Source organism: Gavialis gangeticus, unplaced genomic scaffold, assembly GCF_001723915.1.
Source record: "Gavialis gangeticus isolate Ggan-Ray unplaced genomic scaffold, GavGan_comp1, whole genome shotgun sequence".
NCBI lineage: Eukaryota > Metazoa > Chordata > Crocodylia > Gavialidae > Gavialis > Gavialis gangeticus.
In genome coordinates, this window is record NW_017729029.1 from 60,531,467 (window position 1) to 60,549,658 (window position 18,192).

At 39.9% G+C, this 18,192-nt stretch overlaps 1 protein-coding gene across 1 annotated transcript in view; it reads left to right on the forward strand.

Annotated features, from left to right (window-relative positions):
• The first annotated feature begins 621 nt into the window (after window positions 1-621).
• The window catches only part of RBM46 (RNA binding motif protein 46), a 35,678-nt gene continuing 18,107 nt past the window's right edge, over window positions 622-18,192 (forward strand). The window contains exons 1-4 of the mRNA XM_019521682.1: window positions 622-825; window positions 4,967-5,128; window positions 8,662-9,129; window positions 10,572-11,354. Coding sequence (XP_019377227.1) covers window positions 4,978-5,128; window positions 8,662-9,129; window positions 10,572-11,354 — 1,402 coding nt within the window. The 5' untranslated portion in view covers window positions 622-825; window positions 4,967-4,977. The remainder of the gene's footprint in view (window positions 826-4,966; window positions 5,129-8,661; window positions 9,130-10,571; window positions 11,355-18,192) is intronic.

Consider the following 18,192-nt stretch of genomic DNA (forward strand, 5'->3'; position numbering starts at 1 on the left):
CACCGCCCACAGGCTCTCCGTGCGTCCCAGGGTGCTGCGGCCCCTGCCGGGCAACGCCAGCCCCATGCTCGTTGCTGACTGGAGCTACATAGCCGAGCGCCCAGGACGTGCACCATGCGCCACTCTTCTAAGGCAAAGCGGGAGGCGTCAACGAGTCGCACCTCTACCCAGCGCCTGCACGTGGCAGCGCCTCCCCTCATTGGCTCGTTCGACCCCTGACTGCCTGTTGGACCCGCCCTCTTGGCCAACGTCCGCGCTGATTGGTAGTTGACGCTGTCAGTGCCCTCCCCTGCCCTGGCGACTGTAGAGGCAGTGGCGGCGGCCTTTTCGCAGCGCCAGTATCACGCGCGGGGCCCGGGGACTGGACGGGAGGCGGCGGGTGAGGCGCGGAGCGGCGGCGTGTCCCGCCCGAGCATCCCTCCCTGCCCCTCGGCCTCCGGCCGCTCCCCCTGGAGCGCGGGGAGAGCAGCCGTTAAACGGCTCGTGCAACGGTCCTGGGGCAACCGCCGAGACGCCTCAGCCGGGTGCGCGTGCGGCGTCGCTGTGGGGTCTGAAGCCGGCGGGCGCCGCCGCTCGTGACGCCCCCTCCAGCCCCCTGCCCCAGCTGCCCCTTCCCCCTACGCCGCACTGAAGTGACCTCCCCTCCTTTCTCTCTCTTTCCCCGCAGGTCCCAGTCGACTCCTCTCCTGCCTGGAGTCAGCGGCGCGTCGCTTAACGTGTCTCTTGCCTGCCCCGTGGGCCTTGAGACGCGCGCGTTTGCTGGGGAGCCAGGCCACTGGCGGCTGTTTCTTCTCCACAGCCCTAATTTGGTGGCTGGGAAGCACGGTAAATGTAACTAGTGGTGCCAGGTGTTAAAGATGAAATGATGGTATTGGGAGCTTAACATTTCATATTTGCCGAAAAGTTATCACACACTAGGAAAAATGTGCAAATACATACACAAATAAGTCGTCTGATATTGCTCACGTAAGTCAAGAGGGTGAGTGAGAACGGGACACTTGTGTACACACACACACGCCACAGCAGCAGGTGCTTTGAAAAGCGGCTGGCACTGCAGTGCATGCAGTGGCAGGTGAAATGCCACGTGTCTGGGTCCATGAAGGCAGTTTTTTCTTAAACATTCCTAGGTATAACTGCTCTTCTGGCCTGGTTTAGTACCTGCTGAGGTGTTTGGGCTTAAAGCCCACTTTATGGAAATGGGAGGCTCCTGCTGAGCTTGCTTCTGCAGCGATATGACTGAGGGCAGGTGAAACTTGGGGGCATCCAAACCTCAAGCCTCTGGGCTTGCGCCTGCACATAGATACTTTCAGTCTTTTGGCAGGCATCCTGAAGCCCCTGGTGGGGGTGGAGGATGTTTTCCAGTTGTAGGGCCACTTACGGTTCTGGACTGACTCACGGATTTGGATTAGATTTGGCTTGGAACATGAAAAATTTCTTTAAAAAAAAAAAAAAAGTGGCAAAATGTGCATTGGCGCTGAGGAAATGGTGGTGGCATGGTTTTGAACTAAAACATGAGAGGCGTTTTAGTTCAAACGTGGACTGTTGCCATTTTCTGTGCGCTGATACGGATTTCGCCACTTATACAACTGCATGCGCTACAGCGCAGTGCGCATCACCTTGTGGGTGGCGTACCCTCAGTTAATCGAGTCTTCTCCGGCTCATCCCTGCACAAAAATGTATGTGTATAAATGCCGTAGGTCATTAAACCATTTCTTTTTTTGGAGACAAGTAGGCATACGAAAGCGCTGAAGCACTCCCAAAAGTCAGTTAAGGCTCCTGGAGAGTGACTTGGGTTATGCATATGTTGCATCAATTAGCTGCCTCAAATTGTACATTTTGAACACTTACTGTTATTGATCACACATCTTGCAAGGGTTGAAACTTATCATACAAATACAATAATTATCATATACCTGACAACACTGAATATAACTCATTCCTAGAGAGGAAGTGGTCACTGGTGCTATGTGGAAGTCCTCCTGCCATCATGACCATTGTTGTTGGCCCATAATTGCCAACACTGATCTGCTTTCATAGTCATAGAGTGGTAGAGAAGTCTGGCTGGAAGGGACCTCCAGAGGTCATCGATTCCAAACCCCTGCCTGAGATTGGATTGTCTCTACCCAAACCATCCCATGTGACTCCACAATCTAAACTTTTTGGAAAACCACTGGCAACCCTGACACAACACAAGACGTAACACCTTAACCTGCCGCAGGTAAAGCAGGGGGACCTTGAGTAGGGGGTTGGACTAGATGACTTCTTGAGGTCCCTTCCAACATTAATTTTCCATGATTCTATGACCGCAGCAGTCATTGCCATGGTTCTACAAAAGGTAGTTAATATACACTAAGATGGTCCCAGGTAGAGGGCCATGCATGCTCCTTGCTACAGAGGAAAACAAAAACCTCCACAGACTACCAATCTGATCATGCCATAAAATTCCATCCTAATCCCAAATATAGTGATCAGTTTGACCCTGAATGATTTTGTTGCCTGTCCTCTTGATGATCATACTGCAATGGAAGGGGGAGGGATGGATGAACAGTAATAAAAAATGTGACCTATGGTTTGTGTTAAGCTATTTTGGGTGTGATCTATGTAACATGGAATATGTATATTATGCGTATTTTTTTAAACTTTCTGCCCAAACTTTTTGGTCAAGCAATTAATAAACTGTGTGTTGGGTTTTGGGTAAAAAGTGTACTCATTACAACAGAAATAATGCTCTTATTTTGAGTTCTCCATTTAAAAAAAAAAGGATTTTGTACAACTGAAGGGATCCCCCTAGTTCACATCCAGTCTCCTGCTATTATAGGTAACTACAGTATCATAAACTTTTGGTTAAGGAAATATACAAGGTTGATTGTATTCCAAGATACTGTTATAACAGATAATGGTCCTGTTGTGTCAAATTTGATGGAATAAGAGGAGGAAGCCAGAGATGTTAACAAAATCCTGTCACTGTACACTATTACGCAAGGCTTGTTGTTTGAGTATAGTTGGCCTACTAGTCCCATGGAAAACATAGTAGATAATCTATAACAAGGCTTGTAAATCTGTTAATTAGGATACATGAAAGAAAGAAGCAAAACAAAGTATAAACCATTTTGAAATAGAGTGGTTATGCAAAACAAGCATTATAAAAACTTACCAGGTCTCTGCCATGAGGAGATATTAGATGCTTATTTTGTCAAACAGTCCTTTAAATTTTAAATTGACTAGTTTAAGGGTGGTGGTTACTTTTCCATTTCTGAGAAAACATGTAAGAAAGGGGAGGAATTACACAGTAGAAGAAAGGGGAGAAATTATGCTGTGGGAGAAATTATGCTGTAGTAGAAGGGGAAAATTCAGTTTCTGTTGATGTTCTCAGAATACAAGGTTTGTCACAGTCTTTTGGCTGGCAAATGGACCACGACCACTTGTTTTGTAGCCTGGCTCCAAAAATCTTGCTCCTGCCTGATTTGCTAAATTGTGTTAAGGGAATCGATGGACTTAGAGAATCAAATTATTTACAATACTCATTACACAACATTACACAGTTAAGGAGGAGTTGGGGTTTCAAGCAGTAAGACTCAGGCCTGCTTAGCCCCATAGTAAAGAATCATTGTTATATTTGATTTCTAATAAAGCTAGAAAAAACAAGAAGAAACAGGTAACGTTTGAAATACTAACTATTGATTAAAAATTCATTTTTAATGATACCCAGTTTCCCTTTCACTGTAATGGTAAAAGGAAGTCTTTCTGTGTCCACAGTGTTTTAAGGGATACTTTTCTCTTTGGAGAAAGGAGAAAATGTTGGTTGAGATGAGTTAGTGTTGATTACAGCTAGAGTTGTATCCTGTTTCCTTGAAGACAGATGTAAAAAAGGAGGAAAAATCTGCAAAAATAGACAATGCAATTGTTTCTGTTGCTCGCTCCTGTTTGCAACATTGCTGCTGGAGGAAGAGAAGCACCACATGTATTGTTACCCAGACTCGTTCTAAGACCTAGCAAACTTGAACCCAAGTTTCTACTTAAGACTTTTCGTCAGATCCTATTCCGCCTGTTAGCAAACCTATTTTCTCTCCTCTTGAGTCCTTGAAAAACAGCTAATGCAAATGTTGGATGGCTCTTCCTTCTTTAAGTTTTTGGTAACTTAGTTCTAAGGCTAGGGTGATGGTGTGTTATAAAAGTAGGGTTTTTTCAGGGATGTGAACAGGGTAGAATAGGATGATCCTAGACGTCGAAGTCCACTTAGCTGCCTAATAGGTGGAACAGGATTTGGTTTTTTATTTTGAACTGCCCTTAGGTCATCATCAGCACCAGGAGAATTATTACTTAACAGATAATCTTGGGTGGGGGGGTAGCAGGCATGATAATGAAGCTTGTTCTTTTATGTCTTCCAATTCTCCTGGCATCCATGAAGAAGCTGCTATTATTTTGTCTATCAATTGTGCTTAATTTTAGCACATCATAACACTGATTTTGCTATCACACTCCTTAAGTGGTATCAGTAGGAATTTCTGAATGGTTTAATTACATATTTTTGTTTTAAAATTGCTTTCAAAGCAACACTTGATAGGAAAAATTGGATTAATAGGATAAATCTCAGACAATAGTCCTTGTTCCTTAGCTGTCTAAGGATTTATGACTGGAGCTACTCTTACTCAAATGGAAATTTTGCATAGAAATGGGGCAAATGTTCATTGAACATTAATCCATAGTAAGACAAATTCTGAGCTTGATAAGCTGTAAATAATAGCTGTTGAGTGTATTTTAATTTTAACGCATAGTTCTGATTTGATAAATGTGGGACTAAGATTGGGAGTTAATACATGGACAGCAGTAACTACAGGCCTGGGCTCTTCCATGAGAGAAACTAAACTAATATAGAATTATTTCTAGCAAAATTTTGGTTGCTATTTTGGATGGATAATTTTGAAATTCTGTGAATGTGAAATGATATTATAATGTTTGGTTGAAGACACTGCAGAGATGCATGAAGAAAATACAGATACAGTTAATGGATTTTGCAAAGTTCGTATTGGTGTTCAGAATGAAGCTGCTTTGCTGGCTTTAATGGAAAAGACTGGCTACAGCATGGTTCAGGAAAATGGACAAAGAAAATTTGGTGGTCCTCCACCAGGTGAGTATATGAATGTCAGGACAAATTCTGCTGTGAGTTAAATCTGTTAAAGTTTTTAAAGATGACATATAACAGACAAAATGGCAGTTTAAAAATACTCCACATTTGCAGCGTGACTGAGAGAACATTAAGGAAAAGATCTTAACGTGTGGATTTTTTCCTAAGTTCCATATTAACTCTCTAACTTCACAGTTACTTTTTTGGAACTGATAATTACTTTACTAATATTATATAATTTGACTGTTTGTTTTTGTTTTGTTTTTTGCATAGAGCTATTGCAAAAAAACAAGGAATTCTGGTATGCATAGATAACATTTCATTTTTTAAAACCAGTATAACTAGGTTTTTTTTTACAGATTTGCCTTAAATTTGATTATTTCTGAGTCACAGTGAGAGTTGTGTGTCATACTCATGCTTCCCCATCAACTAAGAAGAATGCAGAATTTCTCATTGGGACAAATAAAATTTCTAGAATCATAAAAATCAGAAGACTAAAATCTAAATGCTATTAATAAAATTAAGGGAGTAATGGAAACTGCATTTATGCATAGAAGTCTTGGCTTTGGCTTATCTTCACACCATAAGCTAGAAGCTTTTTGTAGGTATTCTGGGTTCAGGTTAGCTAATATGGCAATGAAGACAAATTGTCAAAACAGTTTATTTTTTGTGCCTGATAATGGTTTTCATTTTATTTGATATCAGAGAATTACATTTTTTGAATGGCATAAGATCCAGCCGTGCATCAATTATATGCATTTTAATGTAGGATGTAGTGGCAGTAGCGTTTAATTTCCTGAGCTCTTTTGTGAACATTTTCTTTGTTGGATTTTTTTTTTTTTTGGTTTTGTATCTGGCCTTGTTTTTAAAGCGTAACAAAACTGAATTTCTCACTTCATAATACCTACAAACCAAAATAAATACCGCTGCAAAATTAGTTCATACACATTTAGAATAACAAACATACAGATAGGACAAAGAGCAGTAAAAGTACTTGTTCAGCTCTCAACAACTCATTTTAGAAACAGACTTAAAATATATCCTTAAGTAGAGTAAGTATAATTCACCTGATCAAAGAAATAGGACATAACTTGCATGTGTTGAACTTGCATGTATACTTACAAAAATGTATGTAATGCAAATTTTGCTTTAAAAAAAGAAAAGAGTTCGTATGTTCAGCCATATTGGAAATACATTATTTATCAAAACAATGTCAACACCATGATATATAAACAGGAGGGAACAACATAACTGAATTGCATTTGACACAGTAATCTACTCTTTCAGACTCTGAATATAGTATATATTTTACTATAGTTCCTAGTTGTTGTATAATACTAGGCTGACCAGTGAAAGTGCCCATAGATGTTGTTAGCTGTGTAGTTTTGGCTTTGCTCACATGAAACCATTTTAAATGCAACTTTAGTTCTTTGGCACCAACAACAGCTCTAAAATTGCAGCCATTAAAAGAGCCAAATGTAAAATGCATTAACACTGAGTATCTGGTAATCTCAGGTGTCCATGTCAAGGAATTTTAGGATGCACAAATAATTCTGTGGGAGGAGATGTGGGATAACCTGAATTTTCTGTACAGTATGGCATGTATTGAAATATGCCACTAGATTGTTGTACTCGTTTTGAAAAAGCAAAACGAGTAATACATTTGGTAGATTGTGTAGCTTTATTTTTTTGAAAACAAACAAATGGAGCAGCAGCATTTTCTACTAACTCTGAAGAAGGGTAGACTAGCTAAACAGATGTCTAGTATCAGCCAGTTTTTTTGAGAGTATATTCAGAAAGAGAGAACCACGCAGGTTCTTTTAGTTTCTATGCAATTGTGGACAGAACTGTCTAACAAATAATTGTAGTTAAGCAGCAAAGTAAAAAATATGAATAATGGTCTTGTGTAAGATTGAGAATTTAGAAGTAATAAAGGGATAAAAATGAAACGTATAACTGCATATGTTAATTCATTTTGAATAATCAAGTGTGAATTGAGATGGAGGTTCAGGAGGAGTAGTTAATTTGACATGATTCTGTGGAAGAGGTTGTATTTTATCTTGATTTCTTTCATCTCCTTTTAGTACAGATAAATATTGTCGGAAATATCTCTATGTTCTGTTTTCAGAACGTAAGTGTTTTGGTGCATCATGTACCAGATAACACAAATAATCACTGGTTTTGGATAACTGTGTTTTAAGATACTAGAATACCTCATAGATTCATGGGGTTCAGAGCTAGACCACTAGGTCATCTAATGTGCTCCTTGGTATGTCACATTCCACTAAATTACTGCTGTATTAAGCCAGACAAATTGTTTGGGTACTGTTTGTCTTCAGAAAAGTGAAGGCCTCAAGAAATGGGAAATCAGCTACTTTCTCGGTAGTTTTAATAGGGAGTGTAGGTACATATTTGCCTTGTTATCTACAAGGATCAGTCAAAAAGTAATGCCTCCCATTTTTTTTTCTCAGCCATATATTACTGAAAAAAAATTAAACTTGCATGGAAAATTTGTACATCATTGCTGAATACACAGCTATTTTTCAGTGGCATATCTTTCTCCATCAGTGCCTTATTCCGTCTGTGAACAAAGACACATCGCAGCAAAGCAGAAGCCCTTGTTTTTGTGCATCCTTGTCACACAGTGTCCAGCCCTTTGCTGTCATCCTGCAAATATTGTCCTCATAATCCATCCTTCATCTTCCAGGCCATGTGGAGGAACCAACGCAAGGGCAGCATAGTCCGTTCAAACGAGGAGATTTCCTCTGTGGGTGTGCACGCTGGTGTGTGGGTGAGCATTGTTGTGCAGAAGCAGCATCTCAGATATGTTTCTGTCAGGCTCTGCATGCAATGTTTCAGTTTCTTCAGGTTCCTGACCTAGATCTTTGCGTTTACTATGGCTCCATTAGGCAAAAAAAAAAGAATTTCCTAGTGATTCTCTAAGTTTTAGATATCTGAATGTATACATAACTAATGCAAGAGAAACTGAAAACTTGGTATTTCTGAAATAGACACTAAACAAACAAAATAAACATAGCAAAAGAGACAGAGTTAACTTCTGTATCTTTGGTAGGATATATCTGGAAGCATTTGACACAGCTTTATCTAAGATGTCACCTGACAAAGGTTTGGATTGATTTCTAGTGTCAATTTTTTGAGTTCTGAGATGTGTCGTTACAATAGATCATAGCTTAAAAATGAACTTCTTTTACACAAAGCATAATGGCTGTAATTTAGCTTTGAAATACCTTTTAGAATTATCCTCTGAATTGTAGTAAAATTGCTTTTAAGTTTAATTGATTTATTGCAATTGTGGGCATAGGTGAATTCATATTTGGCTTTTTTAAGATAAAATTGGGATAATAAGAGTCTTCTCTTATTTTCAAACTTTGAAAATAAGAAGACAATAGGTAAGTGGATGCACCCTGTACATTATTATTATATGAGAATTCTTGTTTGATTTTTTTACAAATTCTGAAAAAAGATTGCGTGAAAGTTCTTTCAGATTAATACATTGATGGAAAATTTATTTTAAGGTTGGGAAGGTCCTCCCCCACCCCGGGGTTGTGAAGTTTTTGTGGGGAAGATCCCTCGTGATATGTATGAAGATGAATTAGTCCCTGTTTTTGAGAGAGCTGGGAAGATTTATGAATTCAGACTGATGATGGAGTTTAGTGGTGAGAATCGAGGATATGCTTTTGTGATGTATACGACTAAAGAAGAAGCACAACTAGCCATCAGGATTCTTAATAATTATGAAATTCGTCCAGGGAAATTTATTGGTGTCTGCGTAAGCTTGGACAACTGCAGATTATTTGTTGGAGCCATTCCGAAAGAAAAAAAGAAAGAAGAAATCTTGGATGAAATGAAGAAAGTTACAGAAGGTGTGGTGGATGTTATTGTTTATCCAAGTGCCACTGACAAAACTAAAAACCGTGGCTTTGCCTTTGTAGAATATGAGTCTCACAGAGCTGCCGCTATGGCTAGAAGGAAATTAATCCCAGGTAAAACTCCAATTTTATTATTATATGTGAAACTTTAAAATCAAATATGCATTCACGTTTCCAATCTTAGATCCGTGGTTTTTACAAAAAAGATTTTGTGTTTCATAGTATTGTGAGAAATATTAAATTGTCCCACTTTTATCATGGATCCAAAGGGGACAATGAATTTTTGCTGTATGAGGAATGAGTATGTTTCAAAAAATTTTAAAATATATTTTCAAAACTTATTTTAAGCTGTGCTGAAAATGTTTGAATGTATATATGCTCATACAAAGACAGTACTGGGCATGTATCAGTTCAGTTTGCCTCCAAATGCATATTTGTACATGCAAGCACCCAGCTTTCCCTTGCATAGCAATTTCCTGCATATTAATATTTTCAAAGAGCAAATAAAAACAGTGTCTTTGTTTCTTTGAGTAGAATAATGGTTCAAATGATATATGGAGCTATATTTAGAAAAAAAGAGAAAGCATTAGCTATTTTAGCTTAAGTTCACTGGAGCGGTTCTTATTAAGGATTTTTTTTTAATCCATTACCTTCTTTATTTGATGCAAGTCAGAGGTAGATGTGTGATCTGAATAGGGATTTTTTTCTTGATTTGAAGCTGTTAATAAGGCTGAGAAAAAGGAAGCGAAGAAAAGGATGAACATAGATAAGAGAGGAATTAGCAGAAGCCGGCATTAGGGAGAGAGGAAAGGAGCGAGAGAAGTAAAAGGCAATAGGAAGGAAGAGGAAAATGGCACAGCTGCAGAAGCAAAACAAGCAAAAGAAATATAACACCACAAAAGCAGGGTGCGAAATCATGCCTCCATTGCAATCAGTAACAAAACTCAAATTCATAGGAACTAGGATTTCACCCAAAGCCTTCTGTCAGGCACAGACAAGAAGTAATACTTTTTAAAAATCTGAATAATCTTTTTTAAAAGAAATAAAGCAGCCACATTTCAAATGTACGAAAAAGTCTGATACTCAAGATTTTTATTTCCTTAACATCATGTTACTCATTTCATTGAAGAAATTAAATAGAAGTCACACTAATCCTAATTGACACATTAATTATTGTTTTTTTTCAGGTATCAGTGTAGTGTGAAATATGTTATATAACCACTATCAAATTTTATGATTCCTTGCAATAGAACCACACACATTTTGTTAAATCAGTCATCTTTAACAAAACTGGCACATGTTGTCGTGATTAATAAAAGCAAACTGAGTTCAGATTACTTGTTTTTTTTTGCAAAGGTTTTATTTGTATTGACCTTTTAAATAATTTTAAGTAATACCCAATTTATTTAATCAGGTAAATGACTGCATATAAACATTTAACGTTGTTCAAATTTATAATAAATAACATTGCATTATTCAGTATTTAGCTTTTTTGAGGAATTGTTAACATAAATTGTATTGTCTTTCTTTTAAGTGTAATCTTTTTTTTACTGTAGGGACATTTCAGCTATGGGGTCATACTATTCAAGTAGACTGGGCAGACCCAGAGAAAGAAGTTGATGAAGAAACAATGCAGAAAGTTAAAGTGTTGTATGTAAGAAACTTAATGATCTCTACTACGGAGGATACAATTAAAGCAGAATTTAACAAATTCAAGCCAGGAACAGTTGAACGTGTAAAGAAACTGAGAGACTATGCTTTTGTTCACTTCTTCAACCGAGAGGATGCAGTTGCTGCTATGTCTGTAATGAATGGAAAATGTATTGATGGAGCTAGCATTGAAGTAACACTGGCAAAACCAGTCAACAAAGAAAGCACTTGGAGACAACATCTTAATGGTCAGATTAGTCCAAACTCTGAGACTCTCCTAGTGTTTGCTAACAAAGAAGATGGATATCAAAAATCTTTAGGAAAACCAGCAAGTCTTACAGTTCGCCTTAATGATCAGCACAGTCCAACCCCCCCTGAACTTGAAAGGGGTACTTATCCATTTTTTCCTGGAACAAAGCTTACTCCAATTAGCATGTATTCTTTAAAAGCCAACCACTTCAATTCTGCAGTAATGCATTTAGATTATTACTGCAACAAGAATAACTGGGCACCTCCAGAATACTACTTGTATTCAACAACAAGTCAGGATGGAAAAATACTCTTGGTTTACAAGATAGTGATGCCTAGCATTGCAAATGGTTCTCAGAGTTATTTCATGCCAGACAAACTTTGCACAACATTGGAAGATGCAAAAGAGTTGGCAGCACAGTTTACACTGCTACATTTAGGTAAGTTTGAAAAAAAAGACTTTTTAGTTAGGTTTTATAAACTGAAACTTAATTAGCATTTACTTGTTCTGTGTATATGTAGCCTATGTAAACGGTGCTACGGCATCATGGGGTTCAACCAGGGTACTGCGGCACTTTGGGGTTCCTTGAGATCCTTTCAAGGGTGCCATTCATTGTTAGGTGTTCAAACATAATTCACGAACTAAACTAGATTTCAAATAGGAAATCATAGTGTCAAAAAACCCCCAACTTTTGTGGTCTTTCTGAGTTCCTTGCAACAAAAATTTGTTCTATTATTTTTCTGTAAAAAAAAGTAAAAACTAAGAGCTGTCATTTTTTGAGGTGTGTCTCAAGTCTAACAAGGGGTCTCTCAGGTCTGAAAAGATTGAGAACCGTTGATTTAAACCAGTGGTTCCCAACCTTTTTTTGCTGCAGTCCGCTGCTGGGAGCAGAGTGCAGCAGCAGCAGCAGCCCGAGGGTGGGGGAAGTCCTGGCACACAGCACAGCTTATCCTTATCCACAGCACAGCACTGCCGGCATTGCCCCTGCAACCTTCATTTGGGTCGCAACCTGAGGTTGGGAACCTCTGATCTAAACTAAGGACATCTTTCTTGCCATCCTCACTTTACCATCCTGGAGTTCTGCCTGGGTGTTAATGTTGTTCATGTTAGATAAGAAGCAGAATGAAAGAAAACTTTGAATTCTGCACTTGCAGGGGATTTTTCTGCTCTAGTTTCTCTAACAATACAGGCTGTTTCTTAATGCATGTTTTTGTTGATCTTTTTTTCCTCCTTTTCTTTCAGTATTGCTGTTTTTCTCCATTTTTCTCTTGTACTTTAGGTTCCAAGTGAATTACAGTAATTTTTGTTTTATTGCACAACACATCTTGTTTCTAAAAGACGATACTTAAAGTGTTGGGTTTCTAGAAGATGACTAAGGAAAAGAAGAGTAGTCACATATCAGGAAGAGCTACAACTGTTCAGAAGAGTCTGGACATATATCTGGCTCCTGGGACCCTTAATTAGTCTCAATTTATAAGTTATCTTCTTGTGTTTCAGCTGCTTCAGAAGAAAAGAGAACTGTTTTTGAGGTAGCTGGGAATTTCCTAGCTGAAGGGTATTTAAATTACACAAAACTGGCATAGCTGGACGCTGGTACTTTCTGGTATAGAAGTGGAAGGATTTAGAGCTAAAGTTCCCCAGGGCACTGCTCTAAATTATGCTGAAGGCTAAACTGAGGATGGAGATAGCAAAAAGGAAGATTATGAGGTCATGTCTTGTATCACAAGTCCTTCATTCTGTCTGTGCACTGGTGATATCAAAAGGCTATGCCTGTACATGGAATGCCATATAGGGCATTTTGAGAATCTTAGGTTTATTGATATGATGACCATTTAGGCACTAAGGGGCAACATTTTTAGCAGGTATGCCACAAATAGGCCCTGCACTCTTCCCAAGTGTTAGTGTGATCCCTTTTCCCTGTCCAATCCCTTTGCCCTGCCCAATCTGCCGTTCTGCTTTTTGCCCTGTTCTTCCTACCCAATCCGCTGCGCTGTTTCCTACCTTATCTGCTGCTGCCCTGCCTGCCCTCTCCCTTACCTGCCGCATGCCACATACAGAAGCTGCCTGTGTCGCTGGTGACATGCATGCCACAGGTTGACTCCTGTATTAAGGTGTATAGGACACCAAAAAAAAAAAAGTTCAGCTGTGTTCAGTTGAAATGGAAGATCTGGAAGGAATCCATCCATCTCATCCCTCTGTTCAGGGAGTCTCAGCTCTTGAAAAGAATGATTAGAAAGCTTTTGCTGATGCAGCCTTTGGGTTAAGAGTGCTGCAATTTACTCATTTAGTGATTTTTTTTTTTTTACACTTTTTAAAATGAGAAGACATAAAGTATATATTCATAATTATTTTACTATCCTAGCATCTTACTTCCATATATGTTCCATTTTAAGGTAAGACTGCATGACTGCCAGAGAAAGGGGAATTTTTTACTTAAAAGTTTCTTTTCCTGTGTCTGTCAGTCCAACCCACTGAATTAATTGGAGTTCTTCTAATATTGCTCTTATGTTTGTGGTACTTTGTAAATTGATGAATAAATCATTTACGTTTTTCCTGTACTTTTTTGATTCCAAGTGGTGGTGTAGCATCCACAAGTCCACAGTGTTATTTCTTGAATGTTAGCTTCAAAATGACTGTGCAGATCCTTTTGCTTTTTATTGTGTGAGATGCACCCTGTTGGTACAGTGTAGTTTCTCTTTTTCCTTTTTTCAAACTTTTGGTTTTTATTTTTCATTCATTTTTGTTATTATTATCAGCTGGACAGGAAATGCTTGAAATGTAAAACCTATTACTCTGGGATTAATATGTTCTATATGCATAATGATGGGCAGCTTTGAAGAAAGATACTTTCCCGTAGTATTTAGGCCTATAGGGTAGAATTCTGCTACTCTGGCTGCTTACGGATGTGGAAGGAAAAAACCGCTATACTTTGAGTTTGGTGCACCCCTGCATCGAATGTAGCACATGCCCAGAAGAAGCATCGCAGTAATTTGACCTAGCTTGCCCAATGTCTGTATAGATCGGGTGCTTCAGCAGGGCTTTTTGATGCTTTTATCTAATAGTTGGTTGAATCAGCTTTAGATGAAAGTGCCAAAAAGCTCTCGGCTGACATGCCCGATCTATACAGATGCTGGAGAGCCAGGTCAAACTAATGCAGTTCCTATTCCGGTAAAGCGCTGTTTGGGTCTTTTTTGTTTTGGTTTCTTTTGTTTCTTTCCCATGTCTGTCAGTGCCTTGTGTGCCTAAGGGCCCTACTACACGTTCAGATTAAAGCTGGATAGAAACCAGCTATAAAGTTGTTACATATTTTCACACACTAACTTTATAGCTAGTTGGCTGTTTTATAGCTGGATAATTTTGTTGTGTGATAATTACTTTGCATGTGTGGCCGGTCTAAATTTATCGCATGAATAACTAGTTAATTATGTGATAATTTCACTTGTGGCTAAGTCTTACTTTGCATGTGTGGTAGGTCTGCATTTATTCCACTATTAACCAGTGAGCCCACTGTCCTGCTCTCTCCATAATGGAACAGATTATGCTGTGCAGAACCCTTAAGGGTCAGGCATTGCGGCTCTTCTAGGTTGTCATGCAGGGTCATTTGCTTGCTTCCTTCTGTGATTCAAATCTCAGACTTGCAGTAATTTTTCCAGTGCCTGACTAGATACAGAATTAGTTCAGCTCATTTGTTTTCAGTTTTGTGAATTCCAAAGGAGTTATGATTTCTATAACATCAAGCAATAACCTTTTGGTGCATAAGCAGGGGGAAAAATCAAGTTTTCACAAACACTAATAGCTAAAGTAAGACATTCTGACTTAGAGTTGAAAACTGACAGAAGTACAAAGTGCTGCTAAAATGACACAACCCATAGGGCTGATGCCTCCTTGAAAGCATATGTTCTTGGGAAAATGAGACTGCAACTTTTCCCCCCACCTTTTATACCTAGTAGTAAATGCCTGTCAAGAATGACAGGAGGGTGGGGAGGCAGGGGCTGAGATGGAGTGCCACCACTTAGAGCCCCATGCTGCCGCTGTTCTGCCTGTTGCTCTCTGTCCTGTCTGGTCCTTAGTGCCGCTTGCAGGGAGCAGGGTGGGGAGCCGAGGCCAGTGCTGCTGGGCCCAGCTCCCCCACTCTCTGTCCGGTCCTTGGCATGGCTTCGGAATCATGGTGGCACTCCCCCACGCTTGGAGCACTCTGATTGGCTGTTTCTGTAAGCCAGTTAGAGTGTGAATAAAACCTTCCAGACAGACAGACCTAGGTTTTTGTAATATTAGAATGTTGGATGCCACAATCTCCCAGCAGCTTTTTCAGAATGAAGCAGTTCAGAACTTAAAACTAATGAAATTGTGTCTGAAACCTCAATAAAGGAGGCAAGAGCAAGGAGTTGTAATATGCACAGCAGACCAAAAAGCCTCTGAAAGCCAGCAATTTTAGACATTGAACTTGATTCTTAGAATCAAGCTATTAGATAAAAGTGCCAAAAGGCCCTGCTGAAGTGCACAATCTATATGGACGTTTGGTGAGCTGGGTCAAGCTGATGTGCATACAAGTAAAGCACCATTTCGGAGTTTTTTCCCCATATTAGGCGATCCAGCATTCTCATTAGGGTAGGATTGCTCCTGTCTAAACTATTCTAAACAAATGTTTGTTTAAACTAGTTTTAAAAACTTCCAGTAATAGAACTTCTACATTCTCTCTATGGTAATCTGTTCCAGTGCATAAGCAACTTCATAGTTAAAAGTTCTTCCTAATATCCAACTGAATTCTCCCTTGTTTCAGTTTAAGCCCATTACTACTTGTTCTTGCTTTTGTAGAAATGGTTATTAATCCCCCCATTCAATTTCTCTTCTCCAGACTAAATAAACTTAACTCCTTCCATCTTTCTTCATATGGCATGTTTTTTAATTTTTTAAAGACCTACAATAATTGTTGTTGCTCTCCCCTGGACCTCCCTTCAGTTTGTTCACATCCTTCTTGAAGTACTGTGCCCAAAGCTGGATGTAGTACTTGAGGCCTCACCAGTCCTGAATAGAATACCTGGATCACTTCCTTTTACTAGCATAATATGCACCTGTTAAATAATTCCAATGTGCTGTTAATTAGTTAATAATTTTTTAAAAGATAATTTTTACTCAGATTCAGCTTGTGATCCAGACCCTTTTTTGCAGTACTAGACATTCGTTCCCCGTTTTGCATTTGTTTGATTGTATTAAGTATAGTACTTTAGGGCTGTCCTTATTGAATTTTATCTGATTTATTCTGGATTACTTTTCCAATTTATCAAGGTTACTTTGAAGCTTAATCCAGTCATTTTTGTGTCTGCTACTTTGCACAGGTTGGGGTTATTTGGAAATTTACTAGCCATATGTTCAGTCAGTCCCATCTTCCAATTAATTTCTGAAGGTATTCAACAATACTGGACCCAGTACAGACCTCTCTTGATACTTCCTCAGAGTTTGACATTGAGCCATTGATCACTACATTAAGCACAATTATCCAAAAGCTATGCATCCACATTATAGTATTTTAATTTAGACCATATTTCCTTAGTTTACTGGTAACAATCTTGTGGAAGATAGTGTCAAAAGTCTTGCTAAAGTTGAATTATTCTACATTCCACTGCTCTCCATCTGCCCATAATGCCTGTCAGTTTGTCCAAGAAGGAAATCAGGTTCGTTAAACAAGCCTTGTTCTTGACAATCTATGTTAGCTATTCCTTACCAGTGATCACCTTATCCTCTAGGTCAGGGCTGTCCAACTCTAAGCCTCCAGGGGCTTAACCAGTGGTGGCTACATGCCCACAGACATTCCTTTCCACTCCCACCTGCATCATGCCGGCATCCTCTCCACCCCAACCCAAATGCTGCACTGTGCATCCACACACTGCAACATACAGGCACACAAGTGTGTTTTCCATCTCCACCCAAACCCTTGCTGCACAGGGTGTCCCCTGTTGTTGTACCATATGGGCACAATCCCCCACAAATGGCTTCTTTTTCAAACTGTCCCTTACCCCTCCAGGCAAAGCTCCATATTCCCCTTCAGCTCCTCACACCATTTGCCACACTTCCTGGCCTCCTGGGGAAGGGGCAGGAAGCAGCAGCTGGAGGAAGGAGGTGGAGCCCAGAGACTGTCTACAACAAAATGATGCGGGCAGCAGTGGCTAGGCAGGAGGCCACAGCTTAATCCCTGCAGGCTACCAGTTGGAAAGCCCTGCTCTAAGTGCTTAGAAATTGATTCTTTGTTATGGTTTGATATATTGGGACATCAAAATTTGGATGACTGGTCTAATTCTGAGGGTGCTCCTTTTCTCCTCTTTTAAATATAGTGTAGTTTCCTTTTTCTCATGTTCTGGAACCTCCCTCACCCAGGGAGGTGACTACATAGGTCAGGCTGGTTTGAAAATATCAGTATATTACAGTGATCGCCAACCTGTTTTTCCCTACTCTAGTCTGATTTACTTAACTCCTAACCTTGATGCTAACTGCCTGTTATCAGGCAGTTAACCTTTTTTTGAAGATTGAAGTAAAAAAGCATTTAATAAATTCAGCTTTCCCCACATTGTCCATTGGTAGCTTGCCCTCCCCTTTCTTTGGTCTTCCTTTTGCTTCTAACATGTTTTATAGAATTTTCTGTTGCCTCTTATATCTCTTGCTAGCTGTGTCTAAGCTTGTCTGAGCTTTCCTATTCCTTTGCTCCATTTTTCTGAGCAGGGACAGGGACATCCCCCCCCACTGGGATTCTGAACTGACCCAGGGGAGGCACAGCCAGGCCCAGGGTCAGTGAGGACCTAGTCAGGGAACTTCTGGAGGGACTAGATGCGTTCAAATCAGCAGGTCCTGACAATCTCCATCCCAGAGTGCTTAGGGAATTGGCAGAAGTCATTGCAGGACCCCTGGCACAGCTTTACGAACACTCATGGTGCTCTGGTGAGGTGCCTGACAACTGGAAAAGGGGCAATGTGGTCCCCATTTTCAAAAAAGGGAGGAAAGAGGACCCAGGAAACTATAAGCCCTTTAGTTTTACCTCAGTCGCAGGGAAGCTCTTTAAGAAAATTATCAAGGAGCACATCTGCGAGGGGCCAGCAGGGGAATTTATTCTTAGGGGCAATCAACATGGGTTCATTAGAGGCAGGTCCTGTCAGACCAACCTGATGGCCTTCTATGACTAGGTCACAAAAGGCTTGGATGCAGATGTCGCGGTGGACGTAGTCTTCTTGGACTTTAGGAAGGCCTTTGACACTGTCTCTCACCTCATCCTCATTAAAAAAATTAGG